Source organism: Cucurbita pepo, chromosome 2 (assembly GCF_057944985.1).
Source record: "Cucurbita pepo subsp. pepo isolate OVF chromosome 2, ASM5794498v1, whole genome shotgun sequence".
Taxonomy (NCBI): Eukaryota; Viridiplantae; Streptophyta; class Magnoliopsida; order Cucurbitales; family Cucurbitaceae; genus Cucurbita; species Cucurbita pepo.
Window position 1 is genome coordinate 1,594,540 of NC_141799.1, and position 16,342 is coordinate 1,610,881.

General features: G+C 37.7%; 4 protein-coding genes across 4 annotated transcripts; all 4 read right to left on the bottom strand.

Moving 5' to 3' along the window:
• Nucleotides 1-104: 104 nt before the first annotated feature.
• LOC111788333 (protein AAL-toxin resistant 7) lies at nt 105-2,255 on the bottom strand. The gene is made up of 2 exons (XM_087121274.1): nt 508-2,255; nt 105-308 (listed from the first exon to the last, which is right to left on the bottom strand). The coding sequence occupies exons 1-2, from the start codon at nt 1,428-1,430 to the stop codon at nt 260-262; spliced, it is 972 nt and encodes a 323-aa protein (XP_086977400.1). The 5' UTR covers nt 1,431-2,255; the 3' UTR covers nt 105-259.
• A 2,373-nt stretch (nt 2,256-4,628) lies between these two features.
• On the bottom strand, nt 4,629-9,471 carry LOC111788191 (initiation factor 4F subunit (DUF1350)). Its single transcript, XM_023668452.2, has 9 exons — nt 8,937-9,471; nt 8,629-8,832; nt 8,490-8,547; nt 8,280-8,342; nt 6,856-6,931; nt 6,003-6,118; nt 5,771-5,860; nt 5,564-5,695; nt 4,629-4,849 (listed from the first exon to the last, which is right to left on the bottom strand). The coding sequence occupies exons 1-9, from the start codon at nt 9,329-9,331 to the stop codon at nt 4,712-4,714; spliced, it is 1,272 nt and encodes a 423-aa protein (XP_023524220.2). The 5' UTR covers nt 9,332-9,471; the 3' UTR covers nt 4,629-4,711.
• Nucleotides 9,472-10,523: 1,052 nt separating this feature from the next.
• Nucleotides 10,524-13,016, bottom strand: AIP2 (RING/U-box superfamily protein). Its single transcript, XM_023668548.2, has 5 exons — nt 12,687-13,016; nt 12,232-12,448; nt 11,941-12,146; nt 10,956-11,177; nt 10,524-10,870 (listed from the first exon to the last, which is right to left on the bottom strand). The coding sequence occupies exons 1-5, from the start codon at nt 12,831-12,833 to the stop codon at nt 10,721-10,723; spliced, it is 942 nt and encodes a 313-aa protein (XP_023524316.2). The 5' UTR covers nt 12,834-13,016; the 3' UTR covers nt 10,524-10,720.
• A 1,024-nt stretch (nt 13,017-14,040) lies between these two features.
• LOC111788195 (F-box only protein 13) lies at nt 14,041-16,234 on the bottom strand. Its single transcript, XM_023668461.2, has 2 exons — nt 15,962-16,234; nt 14,041-15,541 (listed from the first exon to the last, which is right to left on the bottom strand). The coding sequence occupies exon 2, from the start codon at nt 15,527-15,529 to the stop codon at nt 14,285-14,287; it is 1,245 nt and encodes a 414-aa protein (XP_023524229.1). The 5' UTR covers nt 15,530-15,541; nt 15,962-16,234; the 3' UTR covers nt 14,041-14,284.
• Between the last annotated feature and the right edge of the window lie 108 nt (nt 16,235-16,342).

A 16,342-nucleotide genomic window follows, 5' to 3' on the forward strand; every position in this document is an offset into this window, starting at 1 on the left:
TAATTGGTTGCATAATTATAGTGTTCCAACCATCTAATAATTTCTTACTCTGTTTGTTGACTTTATTGGCCATCTATATATATATATATATATTAGAGGTTGAATTGGATCAGAAAGCATGCGATGAATTACTAGAAGTTTATAAGCAAAAATATTGATCAAAGTATGTAGGGGGAGGGAATCACGTTTGGGGAAAAAAGATGCTTCATTCGTTTTCTCATATTATTAAAGAGCATGGTATGAGATAAAAACCCAACAATCATGCTAACCAATCTCCATCCACATCTTCAATCTCCCCAATGTCCATGCTGCAAAATGCAAATATGTATTGAAATGGGAAAAAAAAATTAGTAAATTAATCCAAAATGCAAACACCCAAAAAAGGGGGGAAGAAATAAAGGACACACTAGAACCGTTAAGACATAAAACGACCTCCTAAATGTATATTTTTTCCATTGGGGTTTGAAATTTGAATTTCTTTTGGATTAAGGGAAGCTAAATTCGTACCAAGATAGGTCAGGATCTTGAAGGTAATCCTCATCCGAGAACTGATAATTGGAACGCTGCTGCAAAAAGTCATCATTGATACTCAACCAATCTGGAAATTCCATGGCTTCTTCACTCTGTCCAGTTGGAACATTCTCAAAAGTACAGTGAGTCTGACCATCAATCTCCAAAGGCTTCTCTTCCATAGACCTGATCTCAGCCATCATAGCCTCCTCCTCTTCCTCCTCCTCCACTGCCCCATGAATCTCCTTTTCACTCTCTCCAGTTGGGAAATTATTGGACCAAAACAAATCAGAAGCCATCAACCTCCTTTCTTCCTCTGATAATGAAATTGATTTGGGAACTTCCTGATGAGTAGTAGCAGCATAATCAAATGTGGGACAAATATATGAAGATGGGGGCAAGAATGAAAGTGAATAAAATGAATGGTTGTTGTTGTTGTTGTTGTTGTTGCAAACAACTGAACTAGTATCCTCAAAATTGGGATTCAGACCTAAGGTTTGTATAGGGATATCTAAATGGAGACTCTGTGCAACAGGTGGAGGAGCAATAAAATCAGACCCATTTTCGAAATAAAATGAGCAATCAGGGTATATCCTGGGATTTCTCCTGGATTTCATTCTTCTTTCAGGTTCAAAACAAGGGGTGAATTGATGAGGGTACACAGGAAGTGAATGTTTAATCTGTTGGTCCTGTTTTTGTTGCTGTTCTTTAGCTTCTTTTGTTGCTGCTCTATGAAGCTTGAGTGCAGTTACAATCTCTCTTCTAGCTTCAGCCATATTCAGAGGCATTTGCTTATAAAGCCTTCGGCTTTGGCGTCTCCTTCTAACCTGTTTCTTACGTTCTCCATGTGGCTGTGGCTGTGGCTGTGGCTGTGGGATTTTAGTAGCTTCAAAGTTGCAGAGTTGGTCTGTAGAGTTCATTGGTGGTTTGGTTTTAGATTTAGAGGTTGCTCTTTAGTGTTCATATATTGCTTTTTTTCTCTGATAAAAAAAGGGTGTAGAGATGAGGATTGAAGATCAGTTGGGGGAGAATGGTGGGTTTTAAATTCTGTCTGCCACGATTACCCTACGCCTCGAGTTGTTCCAAAACAAGTCCTATAAGGCGGCCATACAAGTAGGGTACCCTATGCCTTCGACCTCTTTTCTACTTTTACTTATTCGGCTAACTACATCTTTTCATTGTTTCTTCTTTTTACCATGCTTTCATCGTCACTGGTTTTAGAAATTTTCAGGTTTGGAAATATTGGGGAGTCGTTTAACAACTTTGTTGTTTACTATTCTCTGTTTTCTATTTCTCAATTTTCATTAATCTTTTTTTAGTTTATCGAGGTCATTTAAGGTTTTTGGGTTTGAAGAGGAGTCGGGCAACTAGGAAAGTCAAGTCAAGTCAAGTCAAGGAAGAATGCGTTTTACTACTCAGCAAGTAGTGGTTGTAGTCTCGTCTTTCTTGTAATTTTGGAGATTTTTTTTATGCTTCCAAAAAAGGGAGTATGGATCTTGATCATAGTGGACCGACTCATGAACAAGAAGAAAGATATAAATTTCTTGCCTCGAGATTATCCATATTCTTTAAATGTATCAGACTGGCTCAAATCTTTTTCAAACTCTAATTTCATAATCGAAAATATATACTTAAAAGCTAAGCTTAAATCTCTGTTACTCATTTTCTATAAAGGTTTCTAACAGGTAAGTTTTTAAATAACAAGATCTATTTCTAATTTTTTTAAAGAACATAAATAAAAATATTATTTCTATTGACGATAGAAATGGCTAGAAATGGCTAGGGAACATAATTTACTTTTTTCTAATAAAAAGTAAAAAAGAAGAATTATTCTTCGGGACTCGTAGCACATAAGTCCATATCGTTCATCAATTATCCACGGGCTAGGTGACAGTCAAATCATTTGACTGCGAGTGAAAGTTCCATAGAAAAATAATAATCAAACTTGCCTACGAAAGAAGAACCAATGTATGTTTTGACTCGCTAACATCAGCACATAAATTCATTAAATTCCAAGAGGAATTGTTCTTCGTTAAAACCATTATTCCAAGAGAGTAAAAATTGGTAGGATTTGAATGTAATTTTAAATATAAATTTAGACTCCACCGACTAAATTTATGATTTGACTTTTTCAAAAAAAAAAAAAAAAAAAAAAAAGTTTAAAACTATTCTTCAATTGTGAGCGTTTGAGGCTTTTGAAAGTTCTTTATGAATATTTTACTTATTTATACATAAATAAATAAATAAAGCCCTAAACCGACTTCAACTGAAACCGTGCACAATTCTGAATAAAAATAGAACTAAAAACGACGATGCGCATAATTTCAACACGAAATTTAGGGCCAAATAAGAAAACAACAGGTATAAGTAATGTTAGTCCTACATTTATCAGAAGAGTCAATCGAAATAAAAAGGCATAGAAAGAAAAAAGAGAGAGAATTAGGATGATGTAAGGAAAGGAAACGTGCCTTGTATCGGAACCAGATTTTGCCGCAATGGACGACGTCATGGTCATAGGGCGATCAGAAGGCTCTTCAGATGGAGGTAAAGGCAAGAGGCAGAGAGAGAGAGAGAGAGAGAGAGAGCAGCCACATTTTCCAAAAATCCATGGGCGCCGCATCGGCACAGTCAGAGGTGCAATGCAACTGGAAGAAATATCGAACTGAGAGAACAGAACCACACAGGAATGGAAAAGAATAGCAGAATCATCAATCCATTAATAATTCATGAGAGAGACAAAAAGGAAACAAATGATTGGATCATCTCATACTCATCTCCCCCACCGCTCTCCCATATTCTTCACCGCCCTCTCGCTGTGTCGTGTCTTCTCTCGCCCTCGCTTCCATTCGCTCTACTTTTATTTTTCCTTTTATATATAACAAATGAAAACAGTTACGCTCGCTTTGTTTCTAAGGCACGACTAACCCTCCACGTTATTTCTCCCCAATTACTACATAATTTTTTAATTAAAAAAATTTAAAGACAAAATTTATAATTTAACCCTAAATAAATATTACATTACAGTAATGAAATATAAATAGAAGTTTTGGTCTATATATATATACATATATAGAGAGAGAGAGGGTTAATTATTTTGTCTTATTTTATTTAATTAAAAATTTGGTTAGAGTTGCATTCCAAACCTAAGTCCAACAGCTAATAGATATCCACTCTAGCTATATTATCTACTTTCACCTGTTACAAATCACCATCAACCTCATCACCATCAACCTCAGTTTTAAAACAGGTCCGTTAGAGAGAGGTTTACACACCCTTATAGTAATGTTTCGTTCTCTCTCCAACCGATGTGGAATCTATAGTAATGTTTCGTTCTCTCTCCAACCGATGTGGAATCTCACACTTTGTGATGTCCAACATTGGTTGAGGAGGAGATGAGGAGGAGAACAAACCACCGTTTATAAGGGTGTGAAAACCTTCCCCCTAAGAGATGCGTTTTAAAGCTTGAGGGGAAGCCCGAAAGGGAAAAGCTAAAGAGAACAATATCTGCTAGCAGTAGATCTGGGGCGTTACAAATGGTATCAAAGCCAGACACCGGACGATGTGCCAGCTTTCTCGCTGTTCCCCAAAGGGGGGTAGACACGAGGTAGTGTGCCAGTAAGAACGCTGGGGCCCAAAGGGGGGTGAATTTAGGGGCAATCCCAATTGGAGGAAGGAAAGAGTGCCAGCGAGAACATTGGGCCCCGAAGGGGAGTGGATTGTGATGTCCACATTGGTTGGGAAGGAGAACAAACCACCATTTATAAAGGTGTGTAAACCTTTCCCTGATAGATGTGTTTTTAAGCCGAAAGGGAAAGCCCAAAGAAGACAATATCTTCTAGCAAGCAGTAGATCTGGGGCGTTACATACGCCTCTAAAAACATTTATTTGAGTATATAGTTCAGTTAAATTAAAGTTTTAATAAAAAGTGACCCACCCAACACCCAACACCCAACACCCAACTATAGAGTAAAAAATTTAGTTACAATTGGATGATATAGATGAATATTGAAAATTAAATAGAATTCAAACGTCTTACTCAGAGAATATGGGGCCTCCACTGGATTTGTAGCACTGTAATTGGAGCTCTCTAATGGATCAGATCTATTTGTCTTTTAAACTAACAAAAATTAATTCATTCATAGGGACAAAATGTTCACAGAAACATTCACATTCATATGAGGAATATAAATATGAGTTAGAATTAGGCTTCATCAAAACGTCGAAACCAGTTGGTTAAGGTTTTAGCAACCTCTTTTGTTTCATTCAAGGATACAGATTTAAGGGCCTGCGCAACCGCATCTGCAGGAGTGTACAACTTACCTACCTCCCACTTTGGCTCCTGGTCACAATAAAACAACCACATCTTCAGAAATCCCCTTACAATCTAGAACAAAAAACTTCAACTAAATTCCTTTTTCGGTTGCTTAATCTTTCTTTTGGTTTTGCTTACTTCTTCCCTCCTACTACAAGCATAAACTATTGGTTTCGTGTAAACTACTTTAATCTTTACAACATTCTTTTGTTGGGAGAGGAGTCTTACATCGGATAATTAAGGGGTTGATCATAGGTTTATAGGTAAGGAATACATCTCCCATTGGTATGAGGCCTTTTTGAGAAACTAAAACCAAAGCCACGAGAGTTTATGCTCAAAGTAGACAATAATCATACTATTATGGAGGGTCCGTGGTTCATAATATCTTTAATAACAAGTTACTAACTAAGTCCGGTTTGGAATGATTTTCATAAGCATTCGAAAAATCATTGCAAACAAATCTTAATTTGATTCACAAGTCCATCCGTAGATAAATATATTATGACATAAACGAGATCCAAAGTATGATGCATCAATTTAAAAGGTTGAGTGGGATTATATGAGGTTGATTAGCAAGGGCTTTACGGAAGTGTTCTTAGTGAAATATTTAGAGAAATTAAGTGCTTATTTAGCTGGCTTGTGGTTTTGAATTGCATAAATCTGATTGCTGGCAGCTCTCAAAGATGTTACAATGCCAAAAACTTCAAAACAATAACCGAAGAATGAGTGATGAAAGTGTACCTGTATGCATGGTGTGAGGTGGTTACCGGTTAACTGGATTTTCTCGATCGTGCCGTTAATAGATTCGACGCGTGGTTTCAGAGTTTCTTCGAGTAGATCTGTCTCATCAATCATGTCTGAACTGAACTTCACCTGAAACGAAAGAACGTATCAGACAAACGAGAAGCATATATGTACTCAACAATCCAAATTTGAGAGCTACCATACCAGGAGTGTGTGTTGGACATTGTAAGAACACTTGAAGCAATCTCGATTCTCAGATGGAGTTGGCTTGAACTCTGATACCCCTTCTGTCATCTAATGAAATAGAGCATAGTTTATGCAATCAAAAACAGATCACTCAATTTCTAAACCCCCATTTCATAATCATCTCATTTTCTAAAATCCGGCTTCTTTTTCATCATTAGGAAATGGAACTTTTAATGAATTGCACAATTACCTGGTTTACTACTGAGGGTAACTGATCAACAAATTTGGTCAGAGAGTTCAAGACTTCTAGATCTCTGTCAGGAACAATAGCTCCAGCAGCATCAAGCAACATCTTCCATGCATCCTCTGCATATGAACAAGGATAAACAAAAGTTTTAGTAACATAAACATATCAACGATCAAGAATACATTTATATGCGTTGGTCACAGGCTGCAAGTAATAATTAAAACAACAAGGGTAGATGTGAATCGGCATGAAGTAGTGAGAACAAGCTCCAGTCAGAATCTTCAATATATTTTTGTATTCAACCATGACGATTAATCCAATACTGCTTTATCAACATGGGCATATGCTCTAGTCAGAATCAATGGGAAGTTCATATAGCACTGCAAGGTATTAAATCCCTTTGAAGGCTCAAAACTAAGCAATTAAACTTGATTGCTGAAACAGTAAGTTCGAATATAGCAACTTAAAAGAGTAATAGATGGTATCACAAAATAATTGGGGTGGTCAGTCCTTTCAAATTATTACATGTCCTCCTTCAACTATCGGATGAAGATTTTCATACGATATGTAACAGCCCAAGCTCAAACCCAAGTCCACCGCTATCAGATATTGTCCTCTTTGGGCTTTCCCTTCTGAACTTTCTCTCAAGGTTTTAAAATGTGTCTGCTAAGGAAAGGTTTCCACACCCTTGTAAAGAATGCTTCGTTTTCCTCTCCAAAATACTTGGTACCGTGGCTACAAAGAGGATCTTATCTAAGCATGGAAGGCAAACAAAGTTCCTGATTAAGGATGCAAATTCCTAACTACAGTACAAGATAAGCATACGAAAAAAGCATAAGCTGAGAAGAGATGGTACCTGAGACACTCCTAGCTATTGAGTAAACTGGCGAAGCTTGTACAACTGGCATCATCTGACTGGTTAAAGGGCCCAACTGTATAGACAAGCATTTCAATCAATTAGAACAAAGTAGCTCATGACATGCACAGTTCTCTTTGATGTCTACCTCAATGGCATGCCCAATACATGAAAGAAACCAAGAACAAACTAAATTAGCTCTGATTATGGATTATGACATGGTCTATGCAATCCCCCCCACCCCACCCCACCATCCCATTTTAATCTTCAAGAAAACCAAAATTTACCGTGCAACATGCAAATGAATCTTGCTCAGAAATCTAGAAGTGAAAGATCGCTACATTCTACCTTTGGATCAAGCAACAGCATACATGTACAAATACATGAAGTATCATTTTAAAAGTGAAAATTCAATTAGTTCAAGGAAATAGACATGAGAAAATAAAATAAAATAAAAAAATCAAATATCAGTCCATACTCCCTATAACACACCTATACTTCCTCGAAATGCTATGCTTCAATTTCCAGACCATGATCAATCATTAAAATCATAAGTATTATCAGGTTCCATAGATAGAAAGAAACTAGAAAAATCTGAAAAGTTTATAAAAGTCCTAAATCAGATCATTGCATCAAACGTTTACTACAATTTTAAGAAAAGCAAAGGTCCCCAGGACGAAGAGACAACAAGATTATCAACAAAATTGTGCAAGCATTACTTTTATACACTGTTCCACTCCTTGTTCATTCCTACTGCAGAGGGAACAAATTTGATTCTACCAGAAAGAAAAATGTATTTGGCTCACAGCTTAGATTTGTGTAATCTAGAGCTACATTTTGGTGGATCTGCCTAATGCACATTACGGATTTGCTAATCCCACATGCTACACGATGTCCAGTTATATAAACTCAAACTTATAAAACTTACATTTTCAACTACATACCAACTATTGTAAATCATAATCCTACAAAACATAGGTTAACTCAATTACTCAAGTTTTTGTAATCCATCTTCGTGTACAATCTAAAAAAACACCTTTTAAGGTAAGTACAACTGGATAACCATTTGGATTTTTGTTTTTGAAATTTGTGTTTGTTTTCTCACCATTGCTTTAATTTTTATCAAGAAAATATTTGAACTTTTAGTTAGATTCCAAATACAAAAATAAGTTTTTAAACTACTTTTTTTTTAGTTTTCAAAACTTGACTAAAAATTTGAAATATTTATAAAAAGTAGATAATAAAACAAAGAAATTCATAGATAAAAACAATGTTCAGAAGCTTCATTTTGATGAATTTGGTATATTTTCCATAAAAAGGTCACTCTCAGAAGTGAAAATGTGTTATCCTTTGGAGCATGCATGGGCCAGCAAAGAAACCATGAAATCCAACAAAAGATAAACAATGATCTATGCCAAATTTACCTGCTCAAAGTAAGGAACAGCCTCTGTTGCTGGCCTGTTGTTGAAGGAGATTATAGCATTAGCCTTCCACAATGAGAATATTATGTCACACAACCATAGAAATTGATAATCACAGATACCAAAGTGATAGTGATTAGCTTGTCAGTTGTGTCCCACTCCATTTCCACAAGCAAACTAAATAACCAAAACCAGAAGAAAAGCAAGCCAAACCTTCGGTATCTTTTCAGCGAAATAGCTCCCTGTGAGTACTTGAAGAAGAGCGCCATTGCTACCATTAAAGAATAAAAACGAAATTACCTCAGCGTTTCTATCTATGGTAATGAGGACGAATAGTCACGAGTTGACTCACCTATGTCCCACAGAAAATAGAGGAAGATTAACGAGTTGAGCAGATGAAATATCTTCATCGGGCAATCCGGAAGCTAAAATGGTGTCCAAACAAGCATGAAATCTCTCAAAGACTTGTCTCGTAGCATCAGCATGATCGAAAGTCACATTGTAAGGGACTGAGATTATCAGAAACCCTTCCTTTGCCAAAAGCTCGATTAAGTAGCTGCACCAAAATAGAAAGTCGGAACAGTAAACAACACAGAAAAGGGCAAAAGAAGAAGAAGAAGTAAAATAAGCAAAACGATGGAGGAATGGAAGGGAAAAAACCTGTATGTAACTTCAGGAATAGCTCCGATGAAAGCGCCGCCGAGGAACTTGATGATAGCGCGAGGTAGCTTACCTTTTGGCGGCGGTACCACCAAACAAGATTCCAATCGCTTGTAAATCTTGTTGATATTTGAATTTCTACTGCTTCCTCTGCCGACATATCCATTCGAGATCATCGTCTTCATAGAAACAAGTGAAGTTCCCGATACCAGTGTAGCAGTTCGACCTGAAAATTCAGTGGAAAGGGGAAAACAATCTTCAATTCCTCTCTTGAGAGTATATTTGCGTCTGTTATATTTGTTGGATAGGAGAATCCGTCGATATCGGCGGCCAAAGACGGCAGAAGAGGACGACAAAATGGTGGCGCCGGCGGCGGAGGCGACGGATGTTTCCATATTTTGCGTGGGAATGCGATTCCGACGCTAATGGAAGTACAGACCAAAGTTCTGTGGCGATTACAATGCTTAAAAGAACGAAGCCATGTTTATGCTAATGATTCGGCCACGACGCCCTTAGAGCGGGATAGAAAATTTTCTGAATTGAACCGCACAAATTTATTTGGCCCCAAAGGCAGTTGGATATTTTATTATTTTTAATTTAAAATTATTGTAGTTTTTAAATATTTGAATAAAAATATTTACTTAAAAAGAATATAAATCCTTTTGCGAGTTTTAACTCCAATTTTATGGTGGGTAAGCAATGTGTTTACTCACTAAATTGTGCTTACGTCGCTAATATTAACGTAAATCATAATATATTTAATCAAAATTATCCATTTAAAGATAAATTACTTTTCAAAGTTTTAAAATTAATTCATTTTGGAGGTTATTTCTAATAAAGTAAATTATGATATTATTTTTACCCATAAGAGCTTCGAGATAAGAATTTGATGCTAACATGCTCAGATTAACAATATAAACTTCTGCCTAAAATATTTTAAATACAATGCTAGAGATATTATTATTACTAATGCTTTTGTGTCCCACGAAACAGTCATCGATCCCTCATTTTAAAGGGCGCACTCGTTTCGGTAGAATTTAACGACATATCACATAGCAAGTCAATCAAACTCGCTCATGTCTCATGTAAAGCACAAACCCCAATATCACTTGCCCTTGCAAGTCTATATACCTTTTCTATTAGATATTGTTCTCATAAACTCGAATTTTAATTGTAACAGTCCAAGTTCACCACTAGCAGATATTGTTCGTTTTGACTCGTTACGCATTGACGTCAATCTCACAATTTTAAAACACATCGGATTTCCACACCCTTATAAGGTTCGTTGTCCTCTCCAAACAATATGGGATCTCACAATTCACCTCACTTTCACCGGGGTCAATGTCCTCACTGGTACACTGCCCAGTGTCTAGCTCTGATACTGGTCTAGTTTGGTCCGTTACATATTGTCATCAACCTCACAGTTTTAAAACACATCTACTAAAGAGAGGTTTCCACACCCTTATAAGAAATATTTCATTCTCCTCCCCAATCAATGTGGGATCTCACATTAGTACTCTGACCAAACCTTTAACAAAGGCGGGTAGTAGTTTGCATCGGTGCGATAGTAAACAGAGCCATATCATCTAATCAACAGAACCATATATAGTGTAACATCCTAGTGACAGATGCAGAGGTGATAAGCTATTATATGTGGTTTCAACTATAGAAGACTAGCTAAAAATTGAAGCTCCAATATCGTCTCAAAGAAATCACATATGAAATAGCCTTATTAGACGTCACTTAGTAATTGACTACCTGATAGTAAGAAAATGCAATGGCATTCAAATATACATATACTCGCCGCCACGAACAGCATTTGCAGCTCCTTTTCTCTCTTCTTCTGCCTCCTTCTCTCGCTCCTTCCAGCTCTCATATTTATGGTCGTCGGTGGGCAATTCGTGTCGACAGATCGGGCAAGAGTTATGTTCATCCTATAATCAATTAGCACAGGGAGAGCTTAAACTAAGAAAGAATGGGCTTTAAGCATATAGAGAGATCAATAAGTTAGCATATTACCAGCCATGGCTTCAAACAAGGTGGGTGGAATGTGTGCTTGCAAGGCAATTCCTGCATCTTGTCATCAACAGCCAAGTTTTCCCTGCAAATGGCACATTGTACATCTCTTCCTAGCTTGGCAAGAACTTCCTCTGTTATAGTAATTACAGGAAGTTTCTCGACGACTTCTTTACTTGCAGGAGGAACTTTCGGAGGTCCGCTAACCGTTTCCAAATCCATGAACTAAATAGACAGAACAAATATGTTATAATGCAGGTACTCAAATGGTTTAAGCATTTGAAACAACAGCATTAGCAACAAGCACCACCAGAATCCCACAAGCCAAGACACAACAAATCGAACTATCCAATCTATATGGATATCCACAAAGTGTGCAACATCTTATGGAAATGGTAACAACAATTAGGGGTGTACATTGACCCGACAACCCAAACTCAACTTTTGGGTTGGTCCAAAAAAATCCCTCAACCCAACCCAACTCGGACCGTACACCCCTAACAGGAATCAACTCATACACATTTGAACCAAGATACTGATCCAATGCACATCCTTCATTTTCTCTCAATTACGAAAACAATAAACTTGCTATGAGTACGATATGATAAAGTAGCATAGTAATCACCATCGAATCTAGAAGTCACCATTGAATCTTTTCTTTACATTTTAAACTCTCCCTTCTTCACATACATGAGTGTGGATATTAATTTGATTTATAAAACCCAACACATGAATTATTCCTAGCAATTGGGGAAGAAAAGGCATTGTTGAGGTTTAAGTCAATATTTCATACTATAATATCACTGCTAAACAAAAAGAAAGAAACTTAAGCTTCTTTCTGTATGTAGTTCTTGGACTACCTTTTTTGTTAGGCTTGTTTTTTAGAATGGTTTCGTTTTCCCTTCATTTTACTCAATGAAAGGTCAGTTGCTTACTTGAAAAAAGGCCCTAAGGAACGAAATCATGAGAGACTTGAAATAAACATTACCCCATCTACAGCGTTCTCTAGATTTTCAATAACCGCTTGAAGGAAATCAGTAGTATTCTCGGAATTGTTGTTGTTGTCAACCGGAGCTTGAGAAGATTCAGCGTTAAATAGCGTAGCTGCAGCGGCTGTCAAGAGGTTCGATTGCACCAGCCACTGGGGCTGGGGTGGCTCCGGATCAACAGTGAGATGGCCCTCGAAAAGATAGCCTGAATCATCATAAGAACATTTCAATTCTTACATTTGAACAAATAGCCAACCAATTTAACAAAAAAAGTGTGTCTAAACCAGTACCTCCATTTGAAGTACGTTGTGACGTTGAAGATGGATTGTCAATTTGGTGCAGAATTTCCTTGGCATGAGCTATGTTAGCCTGTAATTGTTGTTTCTCAGAAGGATCAGAGACCAGACTCAAAGAAACCTCAAAAAGCTTGAGACCAGAACACCAAAACCCTGGGGCCGTATATCTTGTCTTCAATACTGTAGCAACTCGGCAAATTACGGAATAGAACTGTCATCAAACATTAACATATCAACAATTCAACTCCACAGACAAAATTAAGAATCAAACGAAATGATAAATCACCGTACTAGTAGAAACCAACAAGATTTCACGAAAATTACAAATTCCACAAGAACAATAACAACACGAGACAATTTCACACGAAATGGAACATTCGAATGAACGAGAGATCAAGAACTATCGAACGACAACAAACTTTAATAAAAAGAGGGGAAAGATGAAGGACCGATTTGCGTAGAGAAGGAGAAGCAGTAGGATAGCAATCTTGAAGAAGAGATATAGTGGTGGAAACTGCTTCCTCGAATCTCTGTTTCTTCCTCAAGTCTTTTTGCAGTTCCTCCAATCTTGATATCAATGAATCCTCCGATTCCATTTCTTCGTCCTCTTCTGATAACAAATTTTCTCCTCTTTGCGAATTTATAACTCGAAATCTCTATGAATCGGAGAATTTCTTGACGAAGGGGCAATCAAAAGCACGAATCCGACCTGGCCGACGCTACAATGTTGACGATCTGCAACCGCCAGATCCCACACGTGGATGTATCCGTAGCGATGAATATATTCAATTATCCTTTGCTTTGTTATGATATTATTAGAATTTAGGGTTTCAATTTTCTCTCCTCTTTTTTAATATATATATATTACTTTATGAGCTCGAGATCATTTAAATTTTAAGATTTATCAAATTTAATTTGAACTTCAATATGTAAAGCAAGTTTTTCCCTAAATTTGCTACCTTTTTGTAATATATGCAACCAATTATTAACTTCTTTTTATTTTCCGAGTATAATTTCAAAATTGACATATTTAGGCCCGATGTTTCAAAAATAGTTCTAAATTGTTTTCGGAGTATGTTATTGGTTGGCCAACAAAAATATATTAAAATTGATTTTGATATCTCGAGAATTTAGGTTACTTTATGTGCATTGACTGTAAGTCCAAAGAGAACAATATCTGCTAGTGGGCTTGGGTTGTTACACACAGTTTTGATAGCATATAACCCGAATGGGAAGAATTGACATTTTCGCTCTAGTAGGTGTAGACGTGGCCGAACACCCCGTACTAACACAACATTAATAGTAAGAACTTAACTATACATGAAAGCAAGTAAAATGAGTTTTGAACGAACATGCAACCATGGACAATACGTCTTGAACAAGCATGACTAAGACATCTGCACACGGCCATAGGCAGCATGTCTTGGACAAGTATGACCGTGACAAACGTCACACTAACTCCCAACTTTTCGGACGTTATTTACCCTAATACTCATTTTGATGAACTTAGAACTAATTGTAGGGAAGAAAGGTTGTTGAGAGGTTGTTGACAAAGATAACAATACAGAGATTTCCTGTTCATGTTGCACGCTTTTCAAAGTAAAGGTACAACCTTATGCTGCAATTCAGCTATTGTATTGAATGAAAGTTCACAACTGAGTAACTCAAAAGCAGATTCTCAGCAAAGTTGAGGTAACTTCTCAACTGAACAGGTAATTTTTCACAACAAAAAAGTAAAGCATTATTTACCTTCTCTGTAATAACAGCCTTCATCTACTGAAAAATCAAAAGAAAGTTACAGAATTCAACAGTAAAAATGACATACTATTAGGATATTAACCAGCAGGTTATTAAAAAAGAATCTACAGAAGCCTCTCTCTCTCTCTCTCTCTCTCTCTCTCTCTCTCCTTCTATTCTCACCTTCTTGAATTCCATCAACAAAGAATTCAGAAACAAATAGGAAAGCTTACAGAACAATTTGTTTTTTTTTTTTTCGAAAAAATTAATAATAACGAGTTGGAGTTAATGATGTTATCTTCTTCTCGTGTCATACACGAGCCTCGATCCTAGGCTCGAACGAAAAGGCAGACATGAACTCCACAGCTTCACCGTTCATGTTGCATTTGGGCAATTCGGTCCACTGATTCTTGACGAGATCGCATAGTAGATACGTATAAAGTTCGTTAGAGTTCATGCATATGAGTATCTGATCGCCAGCTCCAACGCAGTTAATGTCGATCTTCTTGCCATACCATTCGTGCGACATTGCAGGAGGCAATGCTGCAATTTGATGCCAAGTTCGAGCATCCTCGTCGTATCTCCAAACTCTAAGGCTTGCAGTTTCAAGAAACTCAGATAACATAACAACTAGCATCTCACCTCGACATTCGACTACGTCGATGGAGTACTCCGAAAAGACAGGCAAGAGCCTGGGGTACTCCACGAAGCATCGCTTGTTGAGATTACAAGCCATGATAGTCCCGGACGAGCTAATGAAGTAGATGAGATCCTCCCCGTTCTTGTTCACAATGACCGACGAGTACTGCTTCGATGGGCTTCTCTGCATGTTTGTAGACACTACATTTCCTGTTCTACTGAGGAAGTACACAACAGTATCATCATTGAAGTTGAACTCGATAGAATCGTCAACTTTTCTACTCAAGGTAACATTGTCGTCCCAACAACCAGTGGTCGAACGGTAGACTTTGAACCGGAGCTTTGGAAGTTGGCCATGGACCAGTATAAGCTTGTAAGAGCCCTTGCAACCGTCACGGTCCGAGCTCATGACAATGGCATGAAGATATTGATTTTTCTGGTCAAGTTCCACAGGAGGAAGTTCACTACATGAGCCTGTTAAAGGATTCGACACAATAAAGTTGCCCGACGAATTGCGAAAACAGATCAAACCACCAGAGGCTGCAACCGGCATCAAGTTATGATGACGACTCTGAAGGACGTGTGGATAGTTAAGTTTCTTCCAACTTTTCTCAGTCGAGTCGAAAACAATCGAGCGATCGAGATGTGGATCGACCATGAAAAACCAGGGATCGCGTGCAGAAACGTCGGAGCACGCATACTTGAAACTCGAAGAAGCTGCAACCGATTTCCATCTTTTGCACACTGAAGAAAGGCGAAAGAATGCCGAGGTCGGTAGCCTCGACAGCACCCGTTCGAGAATGTCTTGATTGAGATCATCCAAAGAGAAGCTGCTCAACAGGTTTCCTTCATCATCTCTCTTTCTCTTCCGAGTCATCTCCACGCCCAAATCACCATAAGCATCACCAAGCTCCATTAGCCGAATTATCTAAAGAAACACAAATCTATCGGTTTCAATCAATCACAATAGCCCCAAAATAAGGATCTCAAATCAAATCCGTGAGAAGAAGTAAACCCTTATGAATGGATCGAGCCAAATCTGGAAAGAAACTCATGAACAAAACAACAAAAAACTCGAAACCAAATCACTCCACAAATTAAAGCACCAGAATCCAGAAATACAACAGCAGAAATCTGATTAAATCCACGAATCAAAGAAACCAAGTAAAAATCCCGCCGCCGAGCGGATCTCAAACCCTAAGACCCGATAATCGAACACTCCCAAAAGAATCCACATAACCAAAATTCACAGTCAGCGTAAAAACAAAGCAAATGGAAACAGAATGAGAAGAAATCAACAGAGGGAGAAAGAAGACGAAATGAAAAGAAGAGAAATCAGATAATGCACCTGGGCAAGAGGCGGGCGAAGCGATGGGGCGGAAGTTGAGAGGGACTGAGTGAAGTGGAGAGTGTAGGGGGCTTATAAATGGGATTTGGAGGGCTGAAAATGGTGAAAGTAAAAGGGAGGAAGCATAGGAGGGGAGGAGAAAAATGAGAAAAGGGGAATGGTGAAAGTATGGAGGAAGAAGAGAGGGAAGGTTCGAGGGTAGAGGCTTTTGTAGGCGTTGACACTTTGTTACAGAGAGGAGGAAGAGGGGCGGAGGCGAATACACGAGCGGATAGAAGAAGGAACCAAATAAATAATATAAAGAAATGTCAAAAGAATACACAACGGAATACGATTCTTAATTACTTTGTAAATACAAAAGAAAATAAATAAATAAAGTAA